Genomic DNA, 22,314 nt, shown 5'->3' on the forward strand with positions numbered 1-22,314 from the left:
AATCGCACATTCTATAAACGTTTCTTTTCCACGCTTCGCCTGAATCCGCCTACGACTACCAGACAACCTTTGTTCACGAAGGATATGAACAAATTTTTGTTTGTACCTCTGATTGTTTGCCTAGGCTGTCGTCGATACGTAAATGATTCGGTACCAGATAATTTTTACCAGAGAATAGGAATTTAACGGTGAAAAGATTGTCCATTGTACTCGACATTCATTTATGAGATTCACAAGGGAGGAGGGGGGCCAGGGAGAAGGGAGAACGGGGGGATCGGTAGGACGATTCTACGGAACGACAGTGTTTCGATCAATCATCGATAATCGCCATGTGTTTAATGCACCTCATGAACGGAAGGTCCGGGAAAATTATTGATTTGTCATATTTCTCCGTAATGGTCCGTGGCACGCGACCCATTGATACCAATCCATAAATATCTATCACTCTTTATTACGACGAGGTGTGGCAAAGCGTCAGTTCGCATTACCGATGCATTACATTGGTAATCCTTGTTCGACGTTTATTTCCATTACTGGTATATACAGTATCAGTTTTATGCACGCGAAACGGCTCTGGACGTATCCAATGTCTGTGTTTGGATAACGCCTGGTTTTTCCACTGAAAGCCAGGACACGCGAACGAGGCGTGAAGAAAAAACTATTGGAAATACGTCACCGGGAAAAATAAACCCCCTGGAAAACTTAGCTATTCCAGGGTAACGAAATGTCATATCGATTGATTTCTTGTTTTTTTTTTGGGGGGGGGGATTGCTCGTCGCGCTATTGTTTTGGACACGAAGAAAATTGCTCGTCCATATTTACACGCGCTTCTCCAGGTAATGGACATATTTAGAAAAGTTTTACAGGGCCGGATAAAAAGGATTCTGAAGTCACCCCTTGCTCGAAGGGGATGTGCGTGAAGATGATATAACGATTTTTTAACAAACACGAGGAGACGTTCAGTGTCCCGTGTTGCGAGAGCGAGGAAGGGGTGGTACGCCAAGGGGTGAATTGTTTCTGTAGTGCCGTAAGAGGGGTGGGAATTCTCGAGTGCAATGTTATTACAACTTAATGTGCAGTATTGTTCCCAGTGAGTCCTCGGCTCGCATTTATATGCCCGTGGTGAAGCGCGTTCGCCAACCCATCCCGACCCCCCACAGCCGCACTCTACTTCTGAAGCTCCGGTTCATCCCTCTATGCTTCTACAGGGCTGTACCGGCTACGCCGAGGTAGCAAACACTCAGACCTACTCCGAATAATATTCCGTTCCATTATTCATAAACATTTTATAATCTTCTTAGCCGGGAGAATTATTGCCGCTCGCGCTATTGAAATAACTCTGTGGGTGGATGCCAGGTAGGGGGATGATGGGGTTCAGGATGGGCCGTAGCGAGTTCTCTCAAGTGCCGTCGAAATGTTTCCAAGTGCACACCGTTCCCGGAAAAAAATAATTGAAATTGCCCCGGAGGCAGGAAGGGATGATGTTGTTTTCGGTCGTATGACGGCTGTACAAGAAATTCGAAGTTTCTCCAGGATTTCACAATAGTCCTGTATGTATCTGGTTTTATAAAAGAAAAAAATGTAAACCTCGTTCTTTCCACCCTTAAAGAATTATCCTTTCAGGGATCATTCTCTAAAGGGTTTTGCCCGTTTTACTGATGGGTTTGAGGTCGAACGGACCCACGTAAGTATAGGGTGGTCCCTACCAATATAACCCCCTGATCTCTCTATTACGGGTAGGATTAGCTAGTTATGAAACTCGGCGAGTCTCGGGGCTTAGTAGGGTGAAGCGGTGATGAAGCGTGTTTCGAAAGTTTTAGCTGGACGCGCCTATGGAGCGAAGGATTGTCCCTTCCTTCCTACGTACCGTTATTCCATCATTCCTTTCTTCCTTCTTTCCTCCCTTCCTGGAGCCCCTACAGCATCCTACCTCGTTGCACGGAATAAGTGATCAGAATGTTAGCTACGTCGCGAAGACGTGAGAGCGAGGGAGGACTTGAAGATTCTGCCATTTTGAAATAATAAAAGTCGACAATGAGGAACGTGACGATTCGCCAGGTGAATACGAAAGAGAAATATTTTTCCAGTCGAAGGAATAATGGTATCATTCCTTTTTTCACCCATGATCTAGGACTCGTCTTACGTGTCTGGACTTTAGTCAGATGTCGCTAGAGTGACGGGATTCGTTATCGGGCAAGTTGAGTACCTCCCGAGCCAATAAAAAAGCTGGCAATTATATCGCATTGAAAAGTAAGCTATGCGTGAGGCTCACCGAAGGTTTTAATTTTAGAGGGGATGATTCCACCCCTACGAGAGTGAGAGTAATTTTCGATAAGTCTCATTCAAGTGGGACTTCCACGCAAGCCGCACTGGGTTCACTTTGTTCTCTATAATTTTAATTAAAAACCCGAAAGGCAAGCGAAACAGTCTTGGAGGCTTGAGGGGGGGGGGGTGATGGGGTGGCTGGTGAACGAGAAAAATAAAGGAATAAAGAGAAAAGGAACAAATAGAATAAGCAAAAGAAAAAGGGAGAAAGTTCGCGCCCTCAGAGATTTCGTGGAGGTTCAAGTTTATCTGGTAACGAGGTAAGAAATTTTCAAACGAAAGGGGCAACCTTGGAAGCTGCAGAAGGCATAAGCCAAATATGAGGACGAAGTGGAAGGTGAAGATGAAAAAGATGAAAAAGAAGCATAGTGAAAGCCCAGAAGCAAGTAGCAACCCCTCGCTTTCCGGCAGGCCGATGGATGCTGTTACGTTACCGCCTACGACTGCGAATCAAAATCTTATTAACTGTTGAAAGTGAGTTTCACTTCAAAGTGGAATTTAATTACATTCGCGCCTCCCTTACTTACTTTCAGTAGCCTGGGCTCTCGCATACCTCAGTCAGTCATCAGCAACCCCGGACGCCACGTGCCACCCACCTTCCCCTCACCACCCACTCCCGTCTCGCCGGGACCAGGCTTTCCGTTACTCGCAGACTTCATTTTTGAATAAAAATATTTAAATTACTCCCTCGGCCAACGGAAATTATTACGCCTCCTTCTTTGCCACCTTTCCTTCCTTCTGCCACTCACGATTTTCATCCCTCTTCTAGCAGCCGACATTCGCGCTCGGTCTACCCCCATCCCATCGGCCTATGGCGTAGCTGCTATTTACAGCGCGAACAAATATTCAAATGTAGCTACGATTATACTTTACCGCCTGGCGTAACAACCCCTCACCCCGTCCCCAGTATCGTCTCCCACTACCCCACCAACCCCTCCTGGCAATTGCTTCCTTTGAGGGACTCGCAGATATATTCGCATTCTTTCTCCTTCCTCCTGCATCATGATTAATTTCTGTAGCCTTGATTACGCTAGGATTTACCAGGACTGCCAGACCGAGGCCATGTCCTTTATCGCTCATCCGGCCCCGAGAGACCTTGGGGCTTTACGAGTACACCCCAAGAAATAAACAGCCCTCTTGCCGAAGTCACAATCTCGTGCAACGAGGGAATAAATAATCGCTGGATACAAATCTCACCCTGCCACAACCTCACGGTGGAGGTCCGATGCTTGTCCTTATCATTTCGTCAAGGTGAGCGAGAGATCGAAGAGATAACGGTGCACGCAGCCTCCGAATAGAAAGATCTGCTCCATTGAAAAATCCTAATAAGAATTACCGAGAAAACTGGGAATCAAACAAAATCCATATCTACGGACCGCCGTCTGCACGCACGAGAGGGTAAACGCCTAATGGATACACAAATGACTGGCGGAACCCGCCAAGGGATGATGGTACCTCAGGGGGTAGCTGGGCCTCCGAGGGATTACGTTCCGTGCTCCTGAAATTGCTTGTGAGTCTGTTCTGATGAATCTGACCCTCATCCCAACATCCCCCTGGTCCTACGTAGAAAAGCATCTACCCCATCAGCCGTCGCATTACCTATGTATGTACCTACTAATATCTAATAACCAAGATCGCTTCGAGCCTACCCGTTCGATTCCTTTTTTTTCCTCCCTTATCTTTATCTTTATATTCACCCTTACCTACCGCTGCTGTTACCAGTGCTATTGGCACTGCTGTAGAATGCTAATGACCCCTATGGGGTTCCTATGTTGATATTATACCGTGACTCATACAGTCATAGTCACACTCGACTGTCCTATACTGTATTGTATAGTACGTTCGGATAATTACCTAATGATTATTTTAATAATAAAAGCTCAATGACTCACCTTTACTGGTTCCGTCGGGTCCACGAAGGATGGTGCACTCCTCTATTGTGCCGAAGGGTGCGAACAACTGTCGAACATCGTCTTCGGTCTGTTGCTTGCTGAGCATTCCCACGAACAGCTTTCTGTCTGCAGGCCGGCCATTTTGGAATAAGAGAGAAAATAGTCCGGTTAGTCGTGCCTCGTGCGCTTACGGTTAACTAAAGAATCGTAAAAGAAAAAGAAATCTTGCGGCTAACACCGACAACGACAAAGTTACACGGTACACCAGCATCCACCATCCTAAGGGGGTTGGTGTAGGGGTTCGTGGGTAGGTCAATGGTGATAGGTACTTTTAGGGCTGCCGGGTATAAAGATCTTTAGGCCAAAGGGTGAAGAGACTAGGAGGCTTTTCGGTATAAGGGTATGTTAAGGTTGAGGTTCAAGGGTGCGTTACATATCCGTGTAGGATTGCGTACGGCCCTGACGACACGTATACGCTTTGTATTTACGTCAAAATATACATCTAACACCATGGGGTACGATAATAAGTATAATAACGATCAATAATCAATCCAATCAATCAATCTCAACCTACGACCTACACCACAAGCTGAAGAAACAGATAGAACGGGACGATAATCCGGCCGGGGTTTTAAGCGACTCACTCTACTCGCTAAACTCACCTCGTATTCTCGTTAGGGGTAGTTTTCGACAGTGCCGTTATTATTATCATGACTTTTTTTTTACAAAATCTTTCAGAGTAACCAGAGATCACGAGGTTGAATTTAGCGCGGTGCGGAGGCGACAATATTTATATTTTTTTTTTTTGGGGGGGTGTTCAAGGGGGTTGATTGGTGGTACTGGTTGGGGCAGGGGTTGGTGGAGGGTCACACGCCACTTATAGTACGACAGTGATGCTTACTCTGAGCGCACTGCAGCTATTTCTAATGTTAGATAATTTTGTTGTTTCTTATTCTCTCTTCTTTTTTTTATTTTTTCATTTTTTGGTATTCACGCAATGGCAGATAATTTACGTGTCAACTGTGCTCACTCGACTCCCGTTATCTGCCATCGTTTTGCATGGTGCGTTCAGCCTCTCCCGTACGCACAACTTTTGTCCTTTTTCTTGTTTGGGCCTGATTAGGTAATTTTGTCGCGTTATCACCGTGCCACGAATCGCGCGTATCATTCTCATCGAAGTCAAGATGAAATTTCGTAAAGACGCCTAGACGCCGAAATATTTAGAAATATCTGCACTGAGTATTGTATGTATACGTGGTGTGTGTAATTGTATCTGACGTGTGCGATAAGGTGATACGGGACCAATTGATAAGGAAAAGTATTTTCACTCTTATATGAAATCTCGTGTAACAGGCCGTACGAGTGGCGATATGTAAGACTGAAGGGAACGATGATACGAGGATAATGTAACGTGGTGGGGCGGATGAGAATGGAACGGAGAGGGATGGTAAAGAGAATCCACAGCGTAAATTCTAAAATTAAGGAACAGTCAAAAATGTAACTGACATCGTAATAATGAGAAAAATATGTACAGTGGTGATAAAAAACACATCGACAACGAACGAGACAAATACATCCAACGAGCGAGCCACTATTGGTATTTTGGTGACAGCTGTAATGACGGAAATAATGACGTGGGTAATCATCGTCGCCAGAGGAGCAATAAAATTGTGGACTTGGGGTGCGAACGGGGGTGTGAAGAGTTTGTGAGAGAGAAAAGGGTTTTAGCGGCGGTGACGGGAGAGGGGACAGGGGTTATACAAGTTTCAGGTAATGGACGATATAGAGTTCAGTGCCGAGGAAGGTCCGTATAGGCTTATGAGATAAATGTACATGGGTAATGGTGATGACTAAGGGTTGATGACCGGGCTGGGTAAAACTTGAAGATCGTGTAGGTGGAATCGTCGATGTTGTATCGTGAGAGTGGCTGGTAGACGCTCTGAGATTAGTTTATAACAATTTTGCGTGGCTATTCGCCTTAAATCACACGTGTCTTCTTTGCGTATACACGTATATCTATAGGACATACGTAATTCCCTTCATCTAGACATTTATCTTTGGCTATCTTGAGATATTTACGAGATTCTAAGAGCGTCCACATACGTCACGCCGTAACGAGGCTTAATAATGTAATAACAATGATGTAATAAATAGGAATAAAACACGAACGACAGGTTTACGGCTACACGAATCAGTCACGCACTTAGGCACGCACAACACCTTCTAATATCTTTGGCACACGGACGTGACATTAGATAGATAGATAGATAGATAGATATAGATAGATAGATGGGACACGGGTTCGTATATGGATGCCGTAATATTGTCCGTCCCTGCTCGGTCTAGAACTTGCGAGAGTAGAATGAAAGTGATAATAATAATAATTTTCAAGAGAAAATGTATAGAGAGAGGGGGGAGGGGGTAAATTTTGAGATGATTTTTGATTTTATGAACAGACAATGATTTTGTATTTTTTCTCTCGCAAGGGATGAACACTGGCCGAGAAGGAACGGAGGGTTAGGCCTCGTGAGGGTGTCAGGCGAAGGGTGGTTGTTGGCGGGGAAGGGTTGAAGGGTCGAACACTAGCGAGCAGCAAAATGAACTCTGCAGCAAACTGTGCTGGCTGAATCAGCGGTGATGGCGTGATGAAGGAAGAAAAGTTCGTTTTACTCGTGTTCTTTTTTTTTCTTTTTTCTCTCTCACTCTCTGTCAGTCCCTCTCCTTTTTTTTGTTCCTTGCGTGCTTTTTCCTCCTTCCTCGCACTCTCTCACCCTTCCCCTCTCACGTTCTCTCACGCTCACGCTCACGCTCTCCCCATCGCTTTCACTCTCTGCCGTTTCACTTTTTTGTCTCTGTCGCTTTGCGGAGAAGAAGAATAGAGGTCTGGAAGGAAGCTAGCTATCTCCTGGAAGTCGAAGTTACCTTCAGCGGCCGCCACTGGTGCCTCCTACTTCCAGAAGATGGCACTGGCGCTCCCGTCGTCCATCATGCACTCTGGAATACAGAACAGAAGAACAAAGATGGCAATGGGCCCCAAAAAAAGTACCATGGTCATCGTGAGCGCACATAATTTTTTTTTGTCAACGCGCGCGCGCAATTATATGTATGTAGATGCGTTCCCATCCGCTTGATACGAAAATCCTTTTGATATTATCTCGCGCGCATTTACGTAACTTGGAAAAGCCTCGTCGTCGTGTTCTCATGTATAAAACGTGACTGTACAGTGCAGGATATTTCCATACGACCCTTTTGTGCGACTAAAGTATCGAGAATCATTTCTTTCAAAGGGTTTTCAGTGCTTCTTGGCTGACCAGAAAGAAAAACATTGTTTACCTACTGCAGTCCCTCGGGACCAGGTCCCAACAGTGGAATGCTGCTCGCGAAGGAATTTCACTCGCGAGATCGTAATGGCATCGTGGGAACTGGGAAGAAAAAAGGGGAAAATAAAAATGATAGGAAATAAATGGCGAGAAATAGAGTTGAAATAGGAGGCCATGGAAAGGTGTAAAGGCAGAAAGTATTGGTAAAGGGGGTCGGAGGGTACAAGTAGGTATAAGGGGTAGTTTGCGCATCGACGCGATTGCGCGTACCGTTCGTTCGCTCGTTCGCCTGCTCGCTGCTCCTGAGGGGGTGGCTTTTGAAAACCCGCCTTTAAGCGTACAGGGGGGCGCCTAAGTCTCTGCGCGCATGTAATAAGGCATTTAAAGAGAAGCCAGAGCCCTTGGGCTTGGGATACATAGCGCCAGCTCATTCCGCAGCCTCCCCTGACATCCTCGTCCTCTCTCTCTCTCTCTCTCTCTCTCTCGCTCTCTCTCTCTCTCTCTCTCTCTCTCTCTCTCTCTCTCTCTCTCTCACTCTTACGCTCTCGTTCTATCCATCACTCTCGCTCTCTCGCACTCTAGGCTCTGGGGCACATTTAAGGATTTGTCTCGGGAAATTAGATTCTCGCCTGACTTGCAGCGTCGTTGCCCCCTTCTACCCCCCTAACCCTCCACTCTTCTAGCCAACCCTCTATATATATATGCTATGTGCTATAACGTCACTACCCCTCAGGCAGATCTCTCCTTTTAGCCTCGAGAACGGGCGGACCCTTTTCTTCGAGCTGAAGCTCCATTGTCCTGTCGAGACACTCCGAGGGCCAGGAATTGGACTTTTGTCAGCGAGCAAAGTGTTAACACACCCTTTGGACTTGGCGAACCCCGGACGGAGGAAAAAAATTAACCCTCTGGAAATTATCTTCAGTACCAATAACCATTTCAGTATCTACACGAGTCCACGAAACATCCGGTCGATCGATCGAACGCCATTGTAATTCCAGTGTTATTGAGTTTTTGAAATTCAATATTTACTTATATCAATTGCTCTCTGTTCTTACTAAGTTTCAATGAAATATTTAGTATTTCTACGTGAAACCGGGAATGGGTATTTTTCAAAATATCTTAACCGCGCTACAATTAGTCTGGCTGGCTTTGAAGCGTTGGACTGGGAGGCCGTTCCGCTGGCAAACATCATTTTCATCGACATTCGGTTGAGCCCGAGAGAAGCAGGAGGGTGGCAGGAGGAAAAATTAACCCCCGGGAAATTATCTCCAGCGTGGCGCTGAGGAAGAATCAGGGAAGGTTGGCAATGTCGATGGTCGGCGGGTATAGAGGTGGTAGTGATGGCGGCAGCACGTCAGAGGCCCCAGAAAACTTTTAAGCAAGTTAACGCATGTCGGATGGACGAGGGTGGCTAAGGGCGAGCAATCTTCACTGGAGCGCGTTTAGTATTTACGTCAGCAGTTTTCTCTTTGCGGCCGCGCGGAAGCTTCGCCGCCACTAGGGAGTAGCTAAAATTTTATGTTGAAAACGAGCCCTGCGATCCTCCGAAAAGTTCCCCTTGTCCCTACCCTTCGACCCCTGAACTCCCCCTATCTCGCCATCAGTCCCTTAAATATTACATGCGAGGAGTCTTTATACTAGTTCGAGTTCGTGTCTGACTCTTCGCACGAGACGACTACTAGTTTCGACCCACCCACCTTTACTTCGTTCAACCAATCCCAGGACACCTGGCACAGCTACATTTCCATAATACATTAGAGGAAAGAATCACTCGTGTCAATAATTCCACTAGTTTAACGAAGTAGTCCAGGAAGAAGGCACCCCTATCGGATGAAGATACCCAAGCGTGTGTATATAGTAATAGCGTGTGTGCCAAGGGTCGGAATCGACCATTTGGTATAAAGTTCGAAGAAACGTAAAGTAGAATGCTATAGGTTGATATCTCGAGATACGTTTATCCAAGTGGGTAGGAGTAGGTGAATCGTGCGACGGCGAAGATGGCTATGAACCAGGAAGGTTGTAGGTGGGAAGGCTGTAGAAGCCAGGGTGGCTCGCCGAGGGATCGGAACTTATCTACTTGCTCAACTAGCCTTGCTACAGCAACCCGCCCTGCCGTTCGCCTTATACTCGTACATAGAGCCACGTATCAGAAGTTGCTAACTTGCCTCGAGTTCCAGAAACTTGGCGAGATACGCATTTCTCAAATCTGCTTCATCGGTGCACCCTTAATTCCGCAGTTGCAAGAGGTCTCGGCTGCTTCCTTGGGACTTCGCCTACTAACCCCCCCTTCCAGAAGCCCAACCATTCGAGTCGAGAAGATATAGAGGATCCGGAGTGCGAGTAGATGATAATGCCACTAGTTACATAAGTATATACCACAGACACTATATATATACAGCTATTCTCTTCTTGTCACCTTTTTCTTCCTCACCGGATCCAATGGAGGGGGTTGTAACTGACACAGCGAGATGATGAGAGCACTCGATCGTAGGGGGGTGCAAGAGCAAGATAATGGACCAAGAGGATTGGCTACGTCACTCGGACTCTTCGTCAAGATTTAAGCTCGCTTCCATTCATGGCGCGTTAATACGCAACAGATAAAAGTTCCACTCTTCATTTCGTAGACGCTGAATAAAGGTCCAGCGCGCAGCATCCCACTGAGAACGATCAGTGGTCCAGGAGCTTGAGTACACCGAAGAGAGTTGGGGGTATAGAGGCGAGGGACTGGTGTGGGATATCGCGGTAAAAAAGAAGTCTAAAAAATAAAAGAGAAAAGATAAAGAGCGGAGAAGCAATTGCGAGGGGCATCAGTAACAGCCGTCGACAGACACTAAAGATAACGAAGCGTCCCCTTAACGGGTCGCAATTAAAATTTGATCTATCCTTTGTATTGCTAATAGGACATTGCCCCGCGGAGTTAAGTTGCGTTAAAGTGTCGCCGCGCTGGGAGGGATCTATAAATGATGTAATTAAGCCGCGCGAGGGGCCCTTCCAAGATGGCCTGTAAAGGCAGCCGTTAATGCAGAAAAAGCCAGGGAAACCGCCGAAACAATGAGACCTTTCGGGTGAGACGACGTAGGACTTGGGACGGAGAGACATTTTGCCCGTTTTGTCGGTGGAACTGAGAGCCGCAGAGGACGAAGGTTTTTTGTCGGGTACGAGTAGCGTCGAGGTTGCCGAGGGGTCGGATCTCCATTTTCATCCCTCCGACCAGTAAAGCCCAGAAGGCGCGTCACTTTTGATACTTTAGCCAAAAATATCGGTTTAAACCCCGCGTACAGTCGCAGGCCCGACACTATTATCGGGATGTCTTCATGACCCGGGGATAAGCGCCTCTCGAAACTATCCTCTCTATAAATCCCTTGTACAAGGTCAGACTACGAGAAATACACGCGATACTCTGTCAGCATCTCTTATACATGTCGGGCTATCGTGAGAGACTTCTCAATGGATTATATACTCGCAGTTACGCAATCCCGTTCACTTCAAATAAGATAAGATGAGCTAGAACGATCGTCTCTGAAAAGTATCGATGGACTCCCTTATGAAGGTTTCGTATAGGCTGGTTTTTGACCACTGCGCCAAAATAAGGTGGTACGGAACGGGTCTTCGTCTCGTAGGCCGTCTAGGGTTGCGAAAGGGGTGAGAGGAGTTTCTGACGGTGACGGTGTTGCCAAAGTTCACTAACCCCTGATTGAACTCTGCAACTACGTGGATACAGGATCTACATAGGTATACAGCTTCCAGCGTGGATCACTCTGGCTGCATCCGCGTCAAGGCGAGGCTTTGTGGGGCGTACCGAGGCGGGCGACCGGAGATTACAATGGCATCTCCTCGAGATTAGCATATGAATTACGATCCCCCCTCTGCCTCATCTAGAAAGCCCTTCTACGTTCCTCTACACGCCGCCCCCCCCCAGACCCCTTTCACTCGGTCCGAGGACCGAAGTGACTGCCTCCTGAATAGTTGGATAGTATCTACCTATAGGTCGCTGCTATAGTTAGTTGTAAGGACGAAAGGAGGAAGATCCGTTTCTGTCATCGTCTGCCAAGTCATGCGGGCATCTCCAGGGAACTTTCGGAGCTTCTACGGTGTTGACTCAACTAGGAAGGACTCTTGGACGTTGCTGGGACCTCACAGTGTTTGGTGCACTAGGACGAGGAGGAACTTGAGGATAGCCAAATGCGAGTGAGGACGATGGAGATCTGTGTACGTACGAGAGAGTGAGAGAGAGTGACAGGGGTAACGGGAGAGGATATCAGGTCGGGGACAGGTGAGGGCAAAAGAAAGGAGATCGCGTTTTCCATTGCTTCTGAATTTAGCATTAATTTCGAGAAAGTTCTTAGGGGGACTGTTTTAATGGCCACCCCTGGTCGGGATGTGTCGGGGCTTGGACACGCAATGGCGACCTTGATAAAAGGCAGGGTTGCGCAAAGAGGTCAGTCCAGTCTCTGGTGGACAGCTGATAATGGACGTGCGCTGTCTCGGTAACATTAATAATAAACCTTTGCGGCCTCTTAGTGAAACGTTCCTTTTCTTTTCTTTTTCTTCTTTTCTTTTTATTCACTCCCATCACTTCTATCCTTATTTCCTACCTTTCGTCCTTCTCTCTGTCTTTCTCTCTCTCTCTATCTCTTTTTTTTATTACCGAGCAAACGTGTATAGGTCGAACGGCCTTCCGGTGTGTGAACGAGCGCAGATGATGTAGTTATAAAAAAAATAAGAGTCGCGTGTCCGGGCCTAGGGATAACAAGCAGATAGTTATCAGCACCACCTGGCTGTACTTCTTATCCATCCGGCATCGATAGGTTTATTGTTCCCGTGACCACAGCTCGTCAGCAATGGAACGTATTTACTCCACTTATTTTAGAGCGAAAAGAAAAGTACTCTTATTCAGTATTATTTCCCTCGAAGTAATCAGGAATATCGGTAACTAAAAATTATTGAAAATCAAGAAACAGCCGTGAGTCCATATTATTGTTTTGAGTGTGAAGAAAATAATATCACAATGCAACTGATTAAAATGATTTACCGAGGTCGGATAATTATTGCCGAGGGGAATTTGCAATAATTTTTTTACATGAAAGGACATTTTTTTTAGTTCCAAGATCACGATGCCCGAAGCCACCGGAAGTTGTAGAGCCAGGAGGTAATCTAGGTATCCGCCCAAAAGGTGTTGAGAATTCAATCAACTCGAATAACAAAAAACGGTTAAAAACCTTTGGCTTCGTTCCAAAAAGGATATTTAGGTCAGTGTGGGGTTTAACGTAGACTCGAGGGTAACCAAGATGGAACGTCAAAGGAATCGGACAAAAACGAAGCTCCTTCGTGTTGCACCTAGGAGGCGTCCATAAAAAACGTCTTAATGCTTAATGTCTTCCTCGAGGGAAGGTTTATTTTTTTTTTGTTATCGCAGTCTTACTTCAGTCGCCCTCCAGAAGACTCCTGAAAATCGGCCCTTCGAATCGATCGTTTTGTCTGATGCTAATAATACAAAGGTGAAAAATCACCTCCCGAATATAACGCACATACCGATTCCTATAGGATGAGTCACGGCTGAAATATTGAATTCCCGATAAATAAAATAGCCAATTGAATATAGAACCTCCTAATTATACAATAATTAATTAGCTGTATTAATATCTTTTGTATTCACTGCGTACATTATCGAATTCGATCGTTTCCTCTTACCTCCGCGGTTTTCACTGTCCGCCGGCTTCACTTGAATAGGACGGTTCATCTGAAACAAAAAAGGTACAAAAGACTTCTTTGAGTGACTATACAGAAGGCAAATGAATGAATGGTAATTTACCAGGCAAAAAGGATATACTAAGATACTATGACGTAACGATGTATCACGGGATGAAAATGAGTTGAAAGGGTGGTAGAGGGGGAGGGGTTGCGAAAATAGCAAAGAGAAGGAAAGAGGATGCTGGTATTAATGAAAGGTGAAACCTCCGACTGGAAAGACAGTTAAGAACTGACAATAACACGAAAATGTAAAAGGCACAAAGTGGAGGAAGGATGAAAATTCCAATCGAAGTTGGAAAGCCCTTTCAGTAGCAGTAGATACTCCCAGTACAGTGGCAGACACAGTGTTAGTCGTAGAAGAGGTGGCCCTGAGGTCTTCGGAGGCGCTAAACGCGGCGGGAAACAAGAAGAAGACATATACATATACATATATAGATAGCCATATAGATAGCCATATATATATATACATATATAAAATACGCGCCAGGGATATCTCGAATGTCTACAGCATGTCGGGGCAATGGAAGTATCGTTATTTGTTCAGTTTACACTGTCCGGTCCCGTCCACCCCTCGTCACTTTACTCTTACTCAAACACCATCCGCGGCAGAGAAGAGATCTCTCTGTTGCTGACAGGGCTAGCTTGGCCAGTCTGACTTGGCTATAGGCTGGTACGATTGGGTTCACCCCGTGAGAGAGGGTGTCCTTTCTCTAGGCCACGAGAGCTCGAAACTCCATCCCACGACTTTCATCCCCACCTCGAAGTTTCTCTGCCGTCGCCCTTGTTCAGATCTCTTTCCTAGCCACCCTTACTCTCTCTCCTTTTCTCCCTCCCTTCACCCAGTCCCTCCTCCGTCACTCTCCGACTCTTAGCGCGGGCCGTTCGTGTTTTACTGGCAAGGCCCCTTGGCAGCCCTTCTGCCCCAGGTCCCTCGTCGAGCTCAGATGGGTGGGGACGAAGAGAACAAACAACGTTGTTTATTTGTCGGACGGATTGTTGGTACTGCTGTGCGCTCCAGTTCGCAATGTGGCTGAGGGTGAGGATGCATGATTCATGACGCAAGGGACACGAGACACGGAGCAGCGTGGGCCGGGACTCTCACCGTAGTCCTCTGCTACTCCTGCACTCTTACGGAAGAGGTTCAGTTTGTCTCACTGCTTCCTAGTGGTTCCTTTCAGCCAATTTTACTCCGAGCATGCATGGCATACGTATACCGGATGTTGAGCTCTGGTCCCACAAGACCATGTGGTCTCAGGCTTTACTATCACATCTGTTATAGAAGTCCGTGCTTTTCTGCTCTCCACTCTCTCCTCCCAAGTGACCAGAAAATCACATTGATACGTCCTATCTACTGTATACCAATCGCTACACCCGACCGCTAAGATCGAACCAGGAAAAATGATTCTTCTTCTTCCAGTACTCTCTGACCCATATTATTTCACTTTATGCTATACTCCTTCAGTTGGCTACAAAGCTACTACATATTTCACACTCTATAGTCCCCGCCGGTACACACAAAAATTGATCGGAGTCATAAATGCGATATGAAGAAAGGAACGATCCTTCGATCCGAATGCCCGGGACCAGGGTCGGTCGTTCTCCAGTAGGTGGTAGCAGGTCGCCGCGACGTGCCTACGAACTCGAGCCAATTTTCGCCCACCGGTACAAGGGGTGAACGTTGGGCACGTACCAAAGGGTTTTTCACCAGGGTGCTGCAGAGATGGCTTCGTGCTGGCTTCGCGAAGGGAAAATTGCGTTACGCCTCGGAAGAGGCTTCGACGCAGGGAGGTACCTGACGGTAACGATGCTTTGCGACCTAGGGTAAATATCTCAGGGGAGAAATCGCCAGGACGTGTAAGGTTAATGGCACAAGTACATACACCCAGTACCCAGTACATACATAGCCTGGTCCTAAAGTTCTCCACTCCCTACGCTTTCGTAACCTCGGAAGTTTGGCAGCTAGGATGCCAGCTGTAATTTGCGATAGAACTATATTTCACAACCCCGTTCCCAGCCCTACGACGGGAAACCACCTATTAGCTATTTAATATTCCACCGCAGCTATTAGAGGGCCGCTTCTGCTATCCTAGTTGGTGCTGAAAGGACGGAGAGGGGGTCTAGAAAGATAGATAACGGCGAGAGGGGTCGGAGGATAAGGGTTGCAGGGTGTAGAGAAAGTACGAGAGAGAGTGCGGGAGGGGTGGTAGCGGATGAGGGAGGAGGTCACTTTAAGCACTGTCCGCCAATCAGGAAATTAAACTTTGACTCGAGTAGTAGCCATTAGGCGTTTGTTGTCGGCTTGTTGTCAGGGGAACCTTGTGCTCGTAGATACAGCAACTGAGATACGCTACCCACTTGTCTCTCCTGGGAAGGTTAACGTTCAATGCATCGTGTAAATGTCAGCCAGGGTCCCCGGTGGGACGTGTTGCAGTCAATAACGATCGGACCGATCGGGGCGGGATCGACACTTCGCGAGCAGGAGACTCGAGAGATTTCTAATAAAGATTATCAAACGGTCCATATCGGAGGGAGACGGAAGTTCCGTTAGCTCGTTGAAAGGAAGCCGAAGATATATGTTAAACTCGAATTGAATACCCGGTACGTGGGATATGAGTTTAATCTGTTGATATCGAAGATCGATATCACTGTTATCGTTAATCGTGGGATTATACGCGAGCCAGCGATCTTACGGCGTCTGTATCTAATAATGTTTATTACGATCGAACATCGACCCTTCTGTAACTTGTGTCATCAGCCCTAGTGCACTTAGAAAATCGATTCCCTTGAGAGACACCACTCAAGATGGATGGTAATAAGTAAATGTGTTTGCCGAGCCCCGAGCGCATATCCCAAGCAATTAATTAAGCTCGATTATCTATGTACACTGCGGGAAAGCATGCCGCCGACGCCGACGCCAGGCGTCGAGGGGGAGATGCAAAATGATAGCCACGCTTCAAAATGCGCGCTGAGCTTGCCTGCCTGGCTCCGTGGAACAGCACGAAAGAATCATCGTCATTCCTCCCTGATGTTTCTTCGACGCTCCGTAGCTGTTTGCGTGTTTGGCTGGATGGTCATTGCGTCATTAGCAAACTCATTGTCATTCAATGTAATCATAATACTTTTAAGCGTTTTTCTTTTTTTTCAGTCATCAGTCCATATATTAATCTCTACAGGCTTGGGTTGATGTTTTGAGATAGGCTATGGTATGTTATGTATGTATATAGTCGTTATGATACAGCTATCGATAAAAATTGAATCTATGATTATTCTTAACGCGTTTACGAAAAGCGTCGCAAAATCCAGATACTGGATGGGTGTACGCTGATAACCACGAAATTGAATGGTGAATGCCGCTTCGGAAATTGAATAAGCTATCATGGCTGGCCCGAGTGGCGAGTGGAGCCCCCGGTATTTGACCTGCCTGCCTTGATGCCTGCCTGCCAGCCTACTACCTAGCTGGATGGCTGGCTGCAATCAATGTACTGATTGGAGATAAGGGTGGTAGCCCTATACTCTGGCATCCCCCTGCTATGATTTATATAGGAACGGTCTTCGCCGCCAATGTATTCATTACTTGATTACCCTTCTCTGACTCGTGTCGGACTTGTAATTCGAACCTCAGGATCGGTCCGATAAGATTCTTGAAAGCGGATGCGGATTGTTCAGAACGTTTAAGTCTATATAGTCCCGACGCTGCGATTAGGGATTATTTCTTGGTGATTCAAGCTTTGCGACGTCTCTTTCTCTCCCTCTCTCTCTCTCTCTCTCTCTCTCTCTCTCTCTCTCTCTCTCTATTTGCCTTCCTCATTGCTAACTCAACTTCATTTTGATAATTTCATCGAGCAGCAGCCTCGGGCCAGACAGACGAGAGCGTTTAGCGAACGAGACGGGAGGATCGAATTCTCGTATATGCACCGTTAAATTCGCCAATTTGTCGAATGCTCCGAAGCAAACTCAGTTCGCTCTGTTCCGGCTGGGATGCCGACGTAAGCTAGCGCATACTCGCGAGCGCGTGCGCAAAGGCTACAAATAGCGAGAGAGGATGAGAGAGCCTGCTGGCGGATTAGATCTAAATGGAATCTAGCCAAGCTAATTGGCGAATTAATTGAAACTCGGAATTAATTCTACCACTCAACAGCTGATATGCGATAGTGCGTCCTACGATTCTCCTTGATTCGCTCCACTACCGAGAGACGTACGCGAGGGGGTGCGCGAGGAGGATGAAGAAAAGCTTTTAAAAAAAATGTTATACAATTCTAACGAATTATCTTCCTATTGTACATCTGTTTTGATTTTACCATTTCATTCGTAATTACGAATAACAAGCGGATCGACGCGTTTCCCGTATCTCCAACCCCCCTTCAGCCCTTCAATCTTTTGATGCCAGCGGACAATGTGCTATCAGCCAACGATAACTCGTACTGAAACTTTCGTTACGATTCACAGTCGTATCGATAAAGCTCCAGCTGTGCCTGCATATATGCTGCGTGCTATTCGCTTCATCCCCCCTCTCCCACCCCTCCGAGCCACCTCCTACGATTATAAATAGAAGCTGTTTTATTGTTGAAAGCGGAGCCTTGTATGATTGAACATTATCCCGTAATGGCAGGCGAGAGCGTGGTGGAGGAGGGAGGAGGGGGGGTGGATGAGGATAGTGCTAGCTTATGTCAGCCACAAAAGTACCCCTAGAGAATACGCTATCTCGCGATAATTTCAGGTGATGATAAAAATTTGTACTTGCCAATCCACCCTTTATGTCCCTTATCCGATGCAGCCACTTGCATCCGTTCCAACGTTTCGGTGTATACACGTATATATGCACCATAGCTAAACTACGACTCGTAAACTAGCGAGGGAAACTAGCAGTATGAAACTGCCTGTACTTTACGCGCTTCACAAATTACGGCCATGAACGGGAAAGAGAAAAAACATTGCTCGATTTATGAAATTGCTGATATCGCATTATACGGCGTAGTAGACGGGATGCGGATGGCTGTGAGTGGGTGGGGAATTCTGGGATCTTCTAAGGGTTCGGGATTCGGGAGTTCGTGGATGGGAAATTGATAGTCTAGGTGGAAGCTACGTGGCCATGTGGCAGGCCGCATTATTGCGTTCCTATATGCGGACGCACATTCATGTGTGCTGCTGCATTAATTCATGCACGGAGTGTACATCGGGTTTCGTCCAGTGTGACGTCACGTGAGAACGCGTCACATGCGTCTCAGCCATGTTACAGATGCATAATCCGAGCATAGCAAGTAGGAGTGGTTGACAACGGGGTGTACAGACATTGTGACAAAGAAGAAAAAGAAAATGTTAAGTAGAAGGGCAGCTACTGACTTTTTAAGGGGAATTTAAAAGTGGGCAGTGACTCTGGGCGAGAATTCGATAGACGCACCCTGCATTCGCGAAAAAGGGTCTCGAAGGGTCGGAATCCTTGCGATACGAGGGTCCAAGCTGTCGCCGTTCGAATTTATAAGGGGTGGATTTGAAAGTAGGTAAAACGATAAATTTCTTGTTGGATAGTAACTACAATTAGAAATCTAGCCTGGTTTTTATTTTGGAAAAAATTTTTTTTTTCAATCCTTAGTTACCCCCTTTTTTATTTTCAAAATTATCCTGACGCGTTAACCATTAACTACGCGTATACGGCGTATCGAAGAACCCCTTTACGTCAGCTAATTCCTTCTTCGGGGTTGAAATCCTTCACGACGTACGAACGAAGTTGGCGCTTTTGCCGCAAAGTGCTGACTAACATAATGGCGCGCGTGCAACTGAGCAGCTGTTTTTCTCTCGGGTGCCCAGGCCCCTGGTGCAACGGGCTGCGATTCTCACCGGGGCGTTATTGTAAACGGTGTATAGGCAGATTGTATAATATATGCGTAGATATACACGGACTCACGCACTTACTAACTCATGCATGCACGCACCCTTCTCGTTGCAGGGAGGGTGGAATTCAGTCACGCTATTAATAGTATTCCGTAGAAAAATACATAGAGGCCACGTCGCTGCTGAAGGAACGTGACGACGCGAAGATACATTAACGCGTCGTTATCAATTTTCTTATCACGCTTCGATTTAACGAAGGAATTCGTGCCAGCGTCCTTATCATTTTTCACTGTTACCTAAATTGATATAAATTTACAAAAAGAAGAAAAGCTGTCCTTATCCACATCGCTCTATATTATTTTTCTTCGATTTCATGCGACAAAGTTGCTACATGCGTGCACGTCTATGGACCTTGTGAATTTAAAGAAGATACATCCAACATACATATATCAGTGATAACGAATAAAGTTTTGGCTCACGTGTTAAAAAAAATGTTCACCACGAAAACTGCCACTTCGCGTTGATAAACGCGTTGGATTAAGACAGAGAATGGTTGTCGTGAACTTCCATTTAAATACTGCACTCACTCACCATTTGAAAGTCGTTCCGATGCGACGGTATTATTTCCACAATATGAACCATTGGTGACAACGACGTGATAGTAGCTCCGAAATCAACGATAAAACTTAACGAAACTTTAAACCTCCGAGTCTGCTCTTTTTAAAAATAGAGATAATTGAAAAAAACAGAAGTAACGAACGAACAAACTGTAAACAGAACACTTGGTCAACGTCGAATCACACAGAAGGATATGCGAGGGAGTAACGTCCGCGTGTTTTTCCCTATCACCATTAAACGTAATTGATTTCGCGATTATTAAATCCTTAGCGAGCGGTCCGATAAAAAGAGGCGCGATAAGAGTTAACCTCACAAAATATTCACAAGCGCGCGATTAAAGCTGCCGCGTCACCAACGTTGGGTAACGACGAGAGCGCGAACTGCGAAGTTAGGAGAATCCTTCCTGGCAAGTTTCAGTCTCGAGAGCACAGGATCGGGAGCAAGTGGTACGCAGAGCAGCAACGGTACCAGGAGCGTCAGTAGTTGTAGAAGAAGTAGTCGAAGTAGAAGAAGTACAAGAAGTAGTAGAAGAAGCTGCCCGGGCGTCGGGCTGTTTACAGAGCAATGTTTTAACGGAGCTGCGAGAGCTATAGATAAAACCCCCAACGCAGCTCGTCCGCGACTGATTCCCCAGGCCTACACGCACCCTCTAGTTTTCTCCCCCTTTTCATCCCCCTCTCTTTCTCTCTCTCTCTCTCTCTCACTCACTCTTTCTCGCTCCCTTGGCCATCCCACTTCACTCCACCCTACCCCCTGTCTATTCCCTACCCTTGTGTCCGTTACCCTTCTCTCCTCGTCCTTCTTCTCCTCCCCCCTCCTCCTCATCCTCCTCCTTCTCCTCCACCGCCTTCCTCCTTCGCCCCTTAGCCCCTACGAATTTCCCCTCTTTGCTACGCACCCTGCGAGAAAGCGTACGCACCCTCGCGCTCTGCGTATTGATAGAGCCCCAGCATTCGGCCAATCAAACGCAAGGCGCTCTGCGTTGCAATCCCCCAAAAAAATAGGGACAACTCAAGTTGCAGGGAATTCCAGGGAATTTCTTTGCCGGGGATCGTGAGAATCCCGGTAATGTTCGAGATAATGGAAACTTGGCAAATTATTGCTGGTTTGACGAACGAAAGCAATCGTTACGTGTAATGACCGTTTTTTTTTTTTTAAATTTCTCAAAAGTACTTTTCTCTGCAACCTGTGGATACAAGGGTGGGGATAAAGTGTACCTATTCCTTTTGTTTAAATTTTAGTCGCTTTTAGCAGTTTCACTCTTTGCATTTTCTATCTCAACCTTTCATTTTTCCTTCGTCCAACTTTACTTTTCACGCAGTTTCTTTTTTGTACTTTAAATACATATGGATGATACCATTATGTGATTTTAACTACGTAGCCGCTGTGCATGATCGACTGTCGCTTTTTCTAGAAGCTGTACAAAACCAACCGGAAATTACTGCTGGACTCACGACGTTTTGTAGCTCCTCCTCCCTCAATGCCGGATGTCAATTTTCTCATGCGAATGGAAAACCGTTGTCTGAGAATGACAGATTTGAATATCCCCCATGTAATATTATCTTTGACTTGATACCATACGGATATAACAATAGAATGAGTCAGTAATTGTAAAGATCATGTCGAACAAGTACAAGTTCATCCCTCGTACAGTAAACAAAGAGAGTGCAGCAAGAGAATTTTTAGGTCCACGTGTATCCCTTATTATGGATCGATCTGACGAGCAACGTGCACCCTGTAGTGCACGAGTTACGTCATCCCCCTGGAAACAGTGGCGTGCTGTTAATGCATTAGACGCGTGCAGCGTTCCAGTTGCACAAGGGTGAGCGAGAGACTCTATCACGAAGAAGCCAACGAGATTGTTGCGCGTCCATGAAGAAGCAACCCTCGAAAGAGATCTAGAAAATTGTTCAAAGAGTCACCCCTACGGTTTTAACACAGTTATACGTAACTGCCAAGAGGATCGTTTTATCCCTATCGTAAAAAATATCAAAAACTTTATATATATACATATGTATATCTCATTCCCTATAAGTAATTCAAGACTCTATCGCAATAAGCGAATGCTCAAATTTTCTCCGTTCCGTTTTAAGGACATCAGCTGTTCAATTCTGCAAGCTTCTCGAAAATATACATAAAGTCGGTCGATTCACCCCCTGTGGCCAGGACAGTGCCTGAACGCTAAGAGGAACCCGTGGATGTTACTGTGGGTGCTGAGCAACCCTCCATGGCAACCCATGGGACCCCCTTCGGCTGGTTTCCCGGTCTCCCGGTTTCTAGGCCCGCGATTAGCAACCCTCCGTAACTGCCTGCTCGCCCTCGCAACCCTCTGTCACTACTACTACCACCACCACCACCACCACCCCGTTGCTACAATCATCTCCAGAACCAGCAGAGGCAGTAGCAACAGCAGAAGCAGTGCTACCACCACCGTCTTTCTCAATCTTCCAGCCTCTCTGGCCCTCCGACGCTTTGCCCTTCTTACTCAGCCTCTACTTCACGACTCTTGCTCCTCCACCCCTTCGCTTTCTCTCAGGTCCATCCTGATCCTCGGACCACCACCGCGACCCCCCCCCCCC

The 22,314-nt window shown here is 46.5% G+C and overlaps 1 protein-coding gene across 15 annotated transcripts in view; it reads right to left on the bottom strand.

Annotated features, from left to right (window-relative positions):
• LOC107268221 (CUGBP Elav-like family member 4) overlaps positions 1-22,314 on the bottom strand; it is a 472,413-nt gene that overhangs the window by 44,769 nt on the left and 405,330 nt on the right. For 6 of the 15 annotated variants that reach the window (XM_025085467.1, XM_025085466.1, XM_025085470.1 and 3 more), the window contains 2 exons: positions 13,229-13,277; positions 4,218-4,343 (listed from right to left, as the gene is read on the bottom strand). In XM_025085467.1, coding sequence (XP_024941235.1) covers positions 4,218-4,343; positions 13,229-13,277 — 175 coding nt within the window. Of the gene's footprint in view, positions 1-4,217; positions 4,344-7,139; positions 7,212-13,200; positions 13,278-19,596; positions 20,343-22,314 lie in introns of those variants that run through there. The other 9 variants (XM_015740781.2, XM_015740782.2, XM_015740774.2 and 6 more) reach the window with 9 other exon arrangements.

The sequence above is a fragment of the Cephus cinctus genome, unplaced genomic scaffold (genome assembly GCF_000341935.2).
Source record: "Cephus cinctus unplaced genomic scaffold, Ccin1 Ccin1_scaffold0494, whole genome shotgun sequence".
In the NCBI taxonomy this organism is placed as follows: Eukaryota; Metazoa; Arthropoda; class Insecta; order Hymenoptera; family Cephidae; genus Cephus; species Cephus cinctus.